Raw genomic sequence first — 12591 nt, 5'->3', positions numbered from 1 at the left:
ATTGGACTCCCAGAAATGCCTCTGACGCTTAAACTGTATTGCACAGTGGCTGCTTCGATTTCTTGCCAGCCGCTCGACCGCACTATTGTAGCAGTGCTAGTGGCCCAGTTGGAACCAGTCGACCGACGCGTGCTCTTTCTTTTCGTGCACCGAAATCACACAGCACACGGGCGCCTTGCGTCTTGCCTCCATCGAAACGCGGCCGCCGCGGTCGAGATCGGACCTGGGAACTCCGGATCAGTAGTCAAGCGCCCTAACCCCTGAGCCATCACGGCGGGGCAAACGCGATGTCAGTGCGCGTTAGATTCCAGGTTGTCGAAAATATTCCGGAGCCCTTCACTACCAACCTTTTCCTTCCTTTCCTCTGTCAGCCCCTCCTTTCCCGTTAAAAATCCCAGGTGGTCGTAATTATTCCGGAGCCCTCCACTACGGCACCTCTCCCTTCTTTTTTTCTGGCAGTCCCTCTTTTATCGCTTCTCTTACGGCGCGGTTCAGGCAAGATAACCGCCGGTCCTTAAGGATGACGGTGTGGATTCGAAGAGAAAGTAAGCGTAGCAGGGGGCGGCAGAAGGTTAGATGGGGGGATGAGTTTAAGAATTTTGCAGGCAAAGTGTGGATGAAGCTGGGAAAGGGCAGGGTTAATTGGAGAGACGTGGGAGATGCCTTTGCCCTGCAGTGGGTGTAGTCAGGCTGATGATGATGATGAATAAATTGTTCAGCCTTTGCCTTCTGTAGGCTCCTTGCTGTCAGCTCGATGACATTTATTCTGGCGCTCATTGATTGCCCGGTTTACCCGATATATTGTTTCGGACAAGAGGAGCATGGAAGCATGTCGATAACATTAGACGATGCGCAGTTAAAGCTTGCCTTTATATCGACCCTGATGTCGCCTGTCGCGCCTCTAACAGTATTGCCGCTCTTTAAATGATTTCATATGTCTTGCTGTAAGGACACATCTGCATGCCACGAAACGAGAGAATTGGCACTAAGAGCTATCGCTGCGAAATCGCATTCTGAGCCCCTTTGCACAAGCACTCATCTATCAATACACGCCATCATGATCCAGCAGTACTGTTATCTTCATGATATTTATTGACATTAATAGCCATTGTAATCATCGACATCATCGCTTTGTCTGCTTGCCGGAAAAGCTGCTCCCGGTAGCTCGCGGCGTGTGGCAAAGGCGGGACACTTGTTTCTCTTGTCCTCTCCGTGTCTCCTCCCTTGGTTGTGTTCGGCATGAGCTTATAAGGAATGCTACGGACATGCACCACGCATTAGATATGTGAAAGACTACACTTGGTTCCTACAGGCGGGGCTAGGGCATCGGCGCTCGAGCCGAATAAGGCGAGCGCTAGGTTTGAAATGTATTCAATCTAAACGATGAATTGCAGCAGAAACCGGCGCGGAAGCGAGCAAGCAGGTGGAGAAGTAATGGTGGCGATGTGGCGCCGTTACCGGTGCAGCCTTTGTCCAAATTTTAGAGCACATGGGGTCTGCTTTTAATCTCCGTACAGGGGCTTTTGTAGCGTCTGTGTAAGTCCGATTTTTCAGAAGAGTGAGGTCTAGAATTACTATTCTCTCCACGAGGCCTGTTGATTTATAACAATGCACACTTCATGCATCAAAAGAGCTTCCTTAGCTGTAAACAGTGCACAGCAGGTATACTTTATGTCTGAAATTTACATCATTGCAGTTAGATCCAGTTGATGCCATTTACGCTCCACATTTTTGTGTGTCGACAGCAGCCACTTGAAAGATGACTGGTGCAAGCGTTACCAGCACATACGTCCTAAGGTGTGCATGGTTTTTGAGTTTCCCAGATATTGTGGCGCTCCAATTTAACTACCACAGGGTAGACGCAGGTGCCCGCGATTAAAACGGCTTTCCTCTGTTCGTAACCTCTTCTCCTCAGGCAACCCCTTACCGTGCTGCTGTCGTCTTCATTGCGGGAACTGTCATGTGAGCTCGTGTCCTTTAAAGGATTGGGTCGTGCATAGCGATATATGCGCACAGGAGTGTTGCATGCGAGAAAGGCTGCATGTGGTTGGATATTCAATAGAGATTCCCGCTCGGACTCTACCCTGCTTCACTGCAGCAGCATAGGTTCACTGTTGACTGAGAAGCTGTAGCTGCCAGGAAGCAGTGGCACGGCTTATCATCAGGGCCGCATTGCGCGCGTATTTTTGCAATGTAAGGAAACACTTAATCTCGTGTGCGACATTTATCAATGCTCTTCCGTTTCTATTGATTTTGTTATCAGAAGTGCCCACCGGAGAATACTATCGCTGGAAGCCTGCATACTTCTCGGACGAAACATGGCGCAAACTCCCGGATGACGTCAAGAAGCGCTACGATGGGAACGTCGATAAAGATGGATCAATAAAGGAAAGGAAAGTTTGTACTCGTTCTAAAAGTTAAATCATATTAATTATAGTTTCTCATCGCTGCTAGAACCTTAGTTGTGTTAGCGTGCGACTGATTTGTCGAGAGCTGTATCATCATTGTAAGATTTGTAAAATCAGGCGTGCAGTGCAAGCATCATTGTTATTGTGGGGTAGTTGAATAGCATCGTGTTTCTAGCATGCCAAAACAGAAACTGGAGAACAGTTGGCTGCGTTTATGCTTCTTTATATGCGTGCTTTTTGGTTTTGTGTGCTTTTGTCTACAGGAAGCCTAGTTGTGGCACTCGGCTTGGAGATGCTATGTGACCAGGCATTGTATGCTCCGAAAACTTCTTATGCCACAAAAGAGTGCGATAAGATCCGGCGACTTGAGTTGCAGACGCTGGCTGTAACTCGGTGGCTCGGCATCCTGTCTGCTAAGTTTGTAAGCAGGAGGAAACGTTTCTTCGTCATCACTTCTGCCAGCCAGGAGTAGTGGTGCAGTAGGAAGCACTGGGGAAGGACCGAAGCGGAGGCGCGAGCAAGAGGTAGCGAAAGAGGGGGACGGGGGGATTCGACATGCTCGAAACGGCAGTAATAGAGTGACTCTCCGCTTAATTTGTGGTCCCGGGTTCGTACCCTGGACCAGGACCAATTTTTCTTCAACCGCGAAGTTCCTGAGAACACTGTATAGCTTTTCTTTGTAGTCGTATGGCTGTGCATGGGTGGATGCCAGTGAGTAATGCACCCTTATTACAAATATACTCCACCTTGGTGGATTCCCCTAAACATCTGATCAGGTATATGTGTGTGTTGTTAATCGAACTCTATGCTGGAAGTTTCGAATGGGAAGCACGCATAGCGAACACGTCTAAAACTGGCGCTACCAGCGCTGGTGCGGATTTTGTGGTTTCGGACATCAGTATTTCCGCTACTGCGACAAGTCTTGTCCAAGTGCCGTAAGGCGAAGCTATCATTCTGCCTTGGCGCGTCCGACCCAGTGACACTCAGTCGTCGCAAAATTATTAGTTATTAGGAAACTGGCACCGCCGAATGGACCTTGTAGGCAACGTGCTAAAAATAGGGTGACGCTAAAGCTATCCCTTAAGGGTATGACGCCACAGCGTTAATGGTTATTTGCTGCAATCTTTCGTAATTAACGCCTCTTTCTAATCACACATACTCATTAGCATGCTTAAGCAGGCACACTAGAACACGTGAAACACATGAAGACACTCGAACTCTTTCCTTAACCAAGTAGAACGAAAGTGCCTCTTTGGCCTAGGGGTAGCGTATCTGACTTGCAACCCATGGGTCATGGCTTCGATTTCCAGTATATTGCAGCAGTTTATATAAAGCATAGTTAATTTACATTCCTACGTGTTATGATGACATTTCAGGCATGCTAAGGCCTCATAGCCAAATATAAATATGGTTTTTGGCCGTTTCCATTTCATAGGGGAACGTGTGACCTTCAGAACGCTGCCGACCAATCCTTAATTAGCGCAACAACGCGCACGGCTTTTCTTCTGAACGTCTGCTTTGCACTGTCGCATTAGCTCTGATTTCCTTTCTTTTTACTTTTGTCTCAGTGCCATTCAAAGTAACTTCATGGTGTACAAACAATGAGACATTTGGCAAGTCTAGTATTAAATGATGTGCTTATGAAGAGAAGGATGATCGGTGGCATCATACACAACATAACAAAAGTCATAGTTCAAGAAAAATACTGAATGAGAACCTCAGAAACAGTATTATTTACACACACTCTCTCAGTTTACTTGCCGCTCTCCACTCTAACAAATGCAATCACTCCGATGCACGGTGACATCATACACAACATAACAAAAGTCATAGCTCAAGGAAAAAATATAAAACTTTGCTGGGTGCCGAGTCATCTCGGAATTGACACAACGAGAGAGCAGAACTCTGCGCTTCAAAGGCTCGTGGCAAGCAAATAAAAAAGAAAATATTCTCTTTAAGGATTGCATGAACTCGGTAAATTGTAAAAAAGCAAAAAATGGCAGTCCGCTTGGGACAATGAAGCGAATTACAATATACACTTTGTAAAACCAGTTTTAGGAGAATGGAAGTCCTGCACCAGCTGAGAGCGTTTCAAGGAAGTGATTATCTGCCGTGTCCGTATAACACCCACACATCTAACACATAATTTCCTACTGACGAAATAAGAGAAGCCCAAATGTGAATTATGCGACGATGAGCTAACAATAAACCATGTATTATTTTCATGTAGAAAACTTGGAACACCGAGGAAAATGTATTTTGAAGTTTTTTACACTGAACACAGGCAATTTCACCCTTAGGTGAAATTCCACTCTTAGGTGAAGATGCACTTGCTCACATTTCACATATTTTTATGTTTTTAAAGACAGCAGTTTTCAACAAATTGTAGATCTGATAATATTGAGTAATTTATAAGAAGAGACTTTTTTAACCACACCTCAGCTGTTTTCTCATTTCTGAGAAGAAGGCTGTGGTCTTTATTCGATTGGTTGGGAGCCTCAACGTCCTTGCACATGCAATGATAGTTGCAGAGGTTACTCGACTTTCGTTAAAGCTTTGTCTTTTCTTTGGCATCACTAGGTAGAAAAACAAACATTTTAGGCCGTCTACACCACCAATCACTTTTTGCAAATTTTATAAAGTTCTGCAGAAAAATTTTCTATACCTTGTGCTTGGCGCATGATGGCCATAGCTGCCTACGTGCCATTAAACACAACAATACTTTTTCTCGTCGCCGCATCATGTACGGGCTGCCATATCATCCTGTTACTGTACGGAGTGTCGCGCTTGACTGCTTACTTAATGAGGCCAGTTACATTGTCACAGGACTTTCGGGGTACACACGCCTTGATGCGCTCAAGAGCTTCAGCAAGCTCAATGACCGTTCAGAGCTCCTCGACATGCGCACCCACACGCACCAAACGTGACTTCGCGGCACAAACGCAGGCGGATCCTCAGGCACCATGTACACACATTTCCCACTTTGCCGAGCAAGACGCCACAGCAGGAAACCACGCCACTCACTGAAGGGAAGCCACTTCCACTACATATCGATGCGCATCTGCGAATGCGGCGCGGCGCTCACTCCCCTCAACTGAACGTGTTCTGTACACGGACGCTGCACTTCCTGCAGACGGCAGCAGCCACACTTGCTATGCGACTCCGTGGTACTACCAGACAACAGAGAATCAGGGCCGATCCCCCCCCCCTCCATACATCGGCAGGAGCGCAGTCTAGTAGCTGAGCCAAACTAATGGCCATTTCAGACTATTTGCAGTCGGCTTTCGCACTTTCTTCTGAAACTGAACCCATTCACCGTCGTCTGTGCACGTACTCTCAAGCTGCCTACCGGGCATGCGCCAGCGTTCTTTATATGGACCCTATAATGCAGAACATAAGGCATAACGCATGCCTGCTTCGCGAACGCGGTCAGCATGTAATCATCCATTCGGTAACATGCGCACTTCGCACTTTCCGCGCACTTGGGTATCCATGGAAACGAGAAGGCTCATAGAGTATAGCACGCGCTGATCTCTCTCGCACTGATACTCCTCGTTCCGTCGCTACCACACCTGAGGTAGCAGATCTGATCGCGGAGAGGCCTGTGACGAAACCACTTTGCGCCGCCTTCCTCACTGCTGTGGGCAACCCCCTCTCTATATCTGCGCTTGCTCTGGTGGTATTCACGCGAAGAGAATCGGTCCTGCTGCGGCGGATTCAAACAGGCACCATTCTTAATCCTTTCTTGGTGGACCGTTTTCATTGGGACGGCAGGATGCCACCTGTATCTGGTTCCTGGTCGAGGTGCAACTGCGGTGCGAATATGAACTACCTGTTCTGGGAATGTCCTCTGTACACACCACCTCGCCTTCGAGTGCTGGCCACGTTTAAGCAGGAGCCGTGGACTTCTTCCATCTGGACCTGGGCCTGCCCCGATACCTCGTCTCCAGATTGTGCCATCGAGCTCTGGCGGGCACTCCTCGTGTTCATCCATGACTCTGAGGCGTAGCTGGTTGACGAACGGCTCCGCAACGCTCTCGAGAGGCACACAGCCTCCACTTAGCTGCCTCCAGGAAGTTTTAATAAAAAGGAGGCAGCCTTACCCCTTCTCCTTAACAACATTCCCTTCCACCGTAGCGCCTTCGGCGCATTTTAATGTGGAATAAACATGGGCTTCAATCAGTTAGTCGCGTTAATAATAGCATGTACTGAATCTATGACGGTTACTGATGGCCAGCTACAAATCTTTAACTGCAACCAGGCGCCCATCTGTTTCGGCAAAACAAAAAATTGAAGAGACAGGTAACGCGAAAGCGTAATGGATTACTTCCCATATATGCAAGCGGTCATTCTCTACTTTACATTCACAGACCCCTGGTAGTCCTCATAATTCTCCTGGCGCAGTGGTGCGGCGGTTAAGCGATCCACCACTGTCCTACGATGGCAGGCGCTTCCATGTTCTTGAGCCTTGTGCGCTATAGGTTGCTCTTTCCGAGCAACCAATAGTTAATTTAACTACCACCTGCCACGGTAGGCAGTTTGCTAACAATCTGGTTGGCAGGCTGTGAGGACGCTGTAAGGTCACGAGACCTCCCAGGCCCACCAGCCTCCATGGTTGCTTTCTGGGCACCATCTGCCGGACCAATGCCCGTGATTTTAGAGCGTGAGACTACTTCTCGCGTTTTGTAACCCTGGGTAATGCGTTATAATGGCAAATCGTAACCTAGTGATTGCCGCGGTAACCGACGTGGTTAGTAATGGAATAAAATAAGAGATAAAGAAAATTTATTGAAAAACACGAATACGTAGCTTACAAGGATTCAAATAAGAGTCGAGCAAACAGAGGACACGGGACATGCAGAGGTAGTGCGGTACAGGAGGAAAAAGTCTCGAAATCAAAAATCACAACTTTGTGCAAGCAAATCTTATGGACTTCATTCATACATTTAGAAGGAAAGAAAATGAAATAAACTCCCGCGGGAGCCCCGGCCACAGAGCATATTGAATTCTGCGCAGTCAATGGTCCTTTGAGCTCTCACATAAACAAGGAGAGACGCAGGCCTGTGACTTCACAAGCCAAACAAGATTAGCTGTAAAAACCTACAGGGCAATTGAGAGAAAGGGTTCGCCTAAAGTGTAGCAAATGCATAGATTAATATCTTGCCCCTAGTGACACGGCACCCTTCCTGAGTTTGATGTGTGGCATCAACCACCTGCGGAGGAAGCTTTGCTCTCCAAGGGTAAGGAGTTGGCTATCTGGGTAGCCCCATAAAATCACCGAGAGATGGACGTGCTAGCATCAGGAACATGAGCCGACGTGGTTGGCGCAATTATACGGCAGCATTCCTGTTTTTCCAAAGGATCAGACCGATGAGCCGCGTCAAGAGGCTCGAACTTCCCGCGCGGTTTTTTAGCGATAGCTACAATACGCCAGCCACTTCGCGAGGTCAGCGTGGCACCTCTGGTCTGCCAGCTGTGCGCATGCGCAGTGACGTCATAGCCCGCAGCTGGTGTGCTCGCCGCTGTGCCGACGGCAGAGCAGACACCGGCGGCCTCGTCAGTTGTGCGCATGCGCGGAGTGAGGACAGAGCACGCAGCGGGTGTGCGCGCCGCGCGCGTACATTATGCTAGCATTGCTAGCTAGCATTATGCTGGCATTTAATATCTGATTTATTATCTGCTACGGGTCCCATTTGGGCCCAAGATATTAAACTCATTTTTGGAAATGTGGCGGAGTGCTTGAAGCTTGCTTCACCTCTGCCACAGGTTGGCCTGGTATTGCATTGCCTCCGGTATCGGCCTGGGGCATAAAAGCGCGCGTCTTTTCTTTCACTTTTTGCTCTCCTATCTTTAACTCTCCTACTTTCAGCACGTGGCAGCGATTGTGGCTCAACTAGAGCTAGTGGGCAGGCCTGTGCACTTTCCTCTACATTTTTCCTGACAACAACAGCAAGCAAGCAAGCGGCGCTATGGCTGCCGTGGCAGCTGCCGGCGGCGTGGCGCGCCGGCGAAAGCGAGTGGGGGAGGAGTGGAGAGGGGGAGAAGGTGAATCCATGTCTAGGGACGAAGATGGAAAAGGAACTCCAAGCTAAACACAGCGGCGAAAGACTGACTTTGCAATTCGACTGAGCGAGTTGCACTCGGCCAGCTGTAGCTATCGCGTAACTCCAGGTTTAACCAGAGCTAAACAACAGCTATTTATTTTTCCTTCGCGCGACACAGGGATGGAAAAAGCGCGTGAATCTAAACGGCTCAGTGTGCTAGCCACAACACACTCTTCAAGGATATTTGTTTGTGCCTCAGCCTGAGCACAGTTCATGCAGCGCGAGTCTGGAACCAAGCGCCAGGAGTGGAGCCTGTCTTTGGTGGGGAGCATGCCCCACTCGGCGCGCCACCGGAAGTCCCTCTCCGCGTGCGGTAGGTTGCTACAAAGGGCGTCCGCCGATTTCGGGTCAGGCCAACACCCTCTGGACTATTCAAGGCCCTTCCATGGGGACCGTGACGTCACGCCTGTGGTCCCCGGCACCCCGGCCGCTGCTTTCGGTCGCTTGTCGTTCGAGTTGAATCTGTCGTGGCTGCTTGTTAGAATGACACCCAGGTGCGCGTCTGTTGCAAGGTTTTTGCATTCGGTAATTATTTAGCGAGTTTGACTAATGCACTCGGGTATTTTTCTTTTTTCGCTCCATTGAGGCATGCACCGCAACGATCTAAGGCGGCTTTTTAGACTTGTTAACAGCGTTCTGAAAAAGTCGCAAATGCATTTGTACAAATGGGTTTATTGACAGGAAGGGTTGGAAGCGACCTATTTCATTTCTTGCTTAACGTCTTCATTTTTCTGTCCGCAGCTTTTTTTTGCGCGGCACTTTGAATTTGATCATTTCGCATTCTGCAAAAGTTGTTCAAAGCAACGTTTGTTGCGGCACGCACTACATGCCGCACGAGTGTCTCTGGTGTGGGACCATTCTCGCAGGTTTCCAAGGCAACATCTCGCAGAAATGAAATGACAGTGGAGCTAACAATTGCATGTTGGTTGCTAGATGCAAGGAATGCGTTTCCAGTTTCGCCCGTGGTGAGCTTTTCAACAACAAGCGTCGTAACCAGCACCATGTGCACAGTGCATGGCTGTGGGAACTTCAACCCGCCTCTGGAGAGGTTTGCAATCATTTTGCAAGATCGATCCAACTTCTATATTCATATCTTCCAGAATGAGTGCGCTGCGGCAAAATGCACAGGGAAGTTTCTTTAGGGCTGCATAGGCACAGTAGCCAGCTATGTAGGTAACAACTTCCATGTCATGCTTTGGGCTTGAGATTTCTTCCTCGGAAATCAACACTGAAAATTTGTGCGGTGGCATTTCTTCGTCGCTCTCGCTGTTGTTGTCTGGCTCGGGAAGCATCAGCAGCTTTTGTAATCGAATTTTTTTTTCGGACTCCAAAAGCTGCCGCACAGAAACATGGTACTGCGCCCCAGCAAGCTGCCGGTAGCGACCGAAACGGTCTTCAAGGGTGTCCGTTTGGAACTTTCCTAGCAGAACATACTTCAATTTTAGTTCCTCTAGGCAGTACCGCGAAAGCTCAATAAGCGAGTAGCACGTCAGTCTCAAAGCAGAGTGGGTTTCTTTTGTCATGCAGCCACTGGTCATATTAACACTGCGCCAAGCGTCCAGCCAGTCTACGATACCATTCAAGAATATTATCTGTTGATCAGAGATTGAACTGATTGGATATTGAAGGGGGTCATTCAGACGGCGACCTTTGGAAGGTATCTTTACGTTCACTATTTTCCACCATGTTGCTATGATGTTAATGAAGAGAGCTGTTGAGCTGGAATTCATAATTTTCAGAGCCTCGCCCCGCATTTCAAGTGCGTTTGAGACAAATGGGTTAATGACGTCTAACGCCAACTTTACATTCTGTCTCTCCATGGGAGTTGGATAAACGGCTTTGGAATTTAACTTGTAGCCGAGCTTTAGAAGCGATGTCTTTTCCAATGCATATAGCTGCCGCACGGCACCAAATGATGCAGCTTTCATTCTGGGAGGCCCATCGGGCAGTACTCCAGAAAGACTCATTTCAGGAAAGTATAAACATGTTCCTTGGTTCTTCTGATTTATCCAATTGTTCCGGATGCATTTAAGTACGTGCACAGTGTCAACGACATAAAAAAGGGGGCGGCTTTTGTCGGCTGGGTGGGGATACACAATCCTTACTTCTCGGTTCTCAGAGAAAAGCGACATCATCTTTCGATTTAGTGAGTTGTTGTCGGTGATTACAGCTATCACCTTAAGGCCCAATGATTCCATTTCTAATATTATCCTCTTGCAATAATCATGCAGGATTTCAGAGTTCATTTTAGCCACTGGAAGAATATGAATAACGTCCTTGTTAGCTGACAGGAGCGACTGTATCATGAAAACGTGGGCAGTTGTGGCTGCTTCTTGTGAATTCGCTGACGATCCTACTATGCTGCCTCCTTTATAATCAAAGTATGGCTTGATGTGGATTTCATCAATCATTAGAGTCACTGTCTTTTCGTGCGACTCCATGAACTTCACTCTTTCGCGGATGTAGGACAGAAAGTGGGCTTCGTTTTGTTCTTTCATTGGGTCACCTCCATGTTTCGAGCAAACGCGGCGCAAAGTTGAAGGATGAGGCAATGTCAACATTGACGCTGATCTCGCGAAGTTATAAGCATGGGGAGAAATTGAGTGCAGAATGCTGGAAAAAACTAAAGTATCAGCACTGTAGCGACGAATGGGTCCAGCGAGAGTGAGAGTGATTTGCTCATGTAGCAACCGAATCAAGGCACTTAGTTCTTTCGTTGCGTCACTCTCTTCGGTTAGTTCATTCAGCAAGGAGCCGATATGCTGCAACACTGTCGTAGTTTTAGATGCAGTAGTTTCTTCTGATGTTTCAGTCATGTGCTTTTCTAGCTGCTCAAGCAGTACCGACAACGTACTAGTGTCACGCACGGCTTCTGGAATTGCCCCTCCACAGGGTAAGGAATTCAGCTTGATCATGCCTGCTGACACTGAAAGTGAGAGGTCAGCAAATACGGTGACGGAAAATCTAACATGTGGTGAAGGATTTTCCTCGATGCGTAGAAACATCACACAGCGACTGTTGACACTGATGGTCCAGAAATCACTGTTGCCAATACCAGAAAGTTTGTGTTTGAGGTCTTGAAATGATGCTATCGCAATTCTTTGCTCTTCGTCTTTCTTTGTCTCCATCGAGCTCTTGATGGCTTTGCCCAAGGCCTCGTCTTCCATTCGAGCTCTTTTCGAGGCTGGAGATTCGCGTCGAGTGTGGTTCGTGCTCAAGTAAGCAGGGCAGTTCGGAAAAATAGATGGTACTGCATCGGACACTAGATGAACCCTCTCAATCTCAACTGTCAGAGTCTTTCCTGATGCTGCATCGAAGTGTGATAGCTTCCTGATGAGGTCATTCTCTTGAAAGTGAAGTTCACAAACCTGCGCAATGTATGAAAAATATGTAGTCGCTTATTGTCGGTATATGGACACACTATTTCATAATTAGCCTAGTATTAAGCAGTTCAGCTCAGTACTGCATATTTCTGTTCATTATTCTTGCCCTGCCCTAGCCGAATTGCAATAAAACTACCAGTATTTTCTCATCAAACATTATTTAAGATTTTTCTGACCTATTGATCGAGCACGCGGGACATGCAGGATACGGCATAAACTTCAGTTACTCACCTTAGAATGTACGCTGGGTGTGAAATCCTTCCGTGGGATGGCTCTAATCCACGACTCTCTTCGACTTGCATCCTTGGGAAACGCGAAAACACGCACCTTGGGACCAGTGTCATAGTTTCCGCGACATCCAGGGACACAACACCGTCCCATGTTGCGCCACGTGAAGCGTTTGCGTCTGCTTAACGCCACATTCTTGTTTCAAGCACTGGTGATGCTGTCCCACTTCAATATTTTGCACATACACATACACACACACACAAATGTATGCACACGAATGCAAGCACCCTTGAGCACGGCATAAAAACCCCGAAAATAACGTCAGCGAAGAGCGATGCAGCACCAAACCTAACCGACAGAGTAGACAGGGACGACTGAAAAGCTTGGACTTGCTCAAAAAAAAATTTTTTTTTTTGGCTGGAACCTGTCGCTCCGGAATGTTCGGAATGTGCGGGGGCGCTCGTCGAA

General features: G+C 47.9%; 1 protein-coding gene and 2 pseudogenes across 1 annotated transcript; 2 read left to right on the top strand and 1 right to left on the bottom strand.

Annotated features, from left to right (window-relative positions):
- The first annotated feature begins 520 nt into the window (after window positions 1-520).
- Window positions 521-6471, top strand: LOC144133468 (uncharacterized; annotated as a pseudogene).
- A 1569-nt stretch (window positions 6472-8040) lies between these two features.
- Window positions 8041-8217, top strand: LOC144116634 (U2 spliceosomal RNA; annotated as a pseudogene).
- Window positions 8218-9115: 898 nt separating this feature from the next.
- LOC144133386 (uncharacterized) lies at window positions 9116-12333 on the bottom strand. Its single transcript, XM_077666502.1, has 3 exons — window positions 12127-12333; window positions 10618-11880; window positions 9116-9148 (listed from the first exon to the last, which is right to left on the bottom strand). The coding sequence occupies exons 1-3, from the start codon at window positions 12274-12276 to the stop codon at window positions 9116-9118; spliced, it is 1446 nt and encodes a 481-aa protein (XP_077522628.1). The 5' UTR covers window positions 12277-12333.
- Between the last annotated feature and the right edge of the window lie 258 nt (window positions 12334-12591).

This window comes from Amblyomma americanum, chromosome 1, assembly GCF_052857255.1.
Source record: "Amblyomma americanum isolate KBUSLIRL-KWMA chromosome 1, ASM5285725v1, whole genome shotgun sequence".
NCBI lineage: Eukaryota > Metazoa > Arthropoda > Arachnida > Ixodida > Ixodidae > Amblyomma > Amblyomma americanum.
This window is presented reverse-complemented; position numbering and strand designations above follow the sequence as displayed.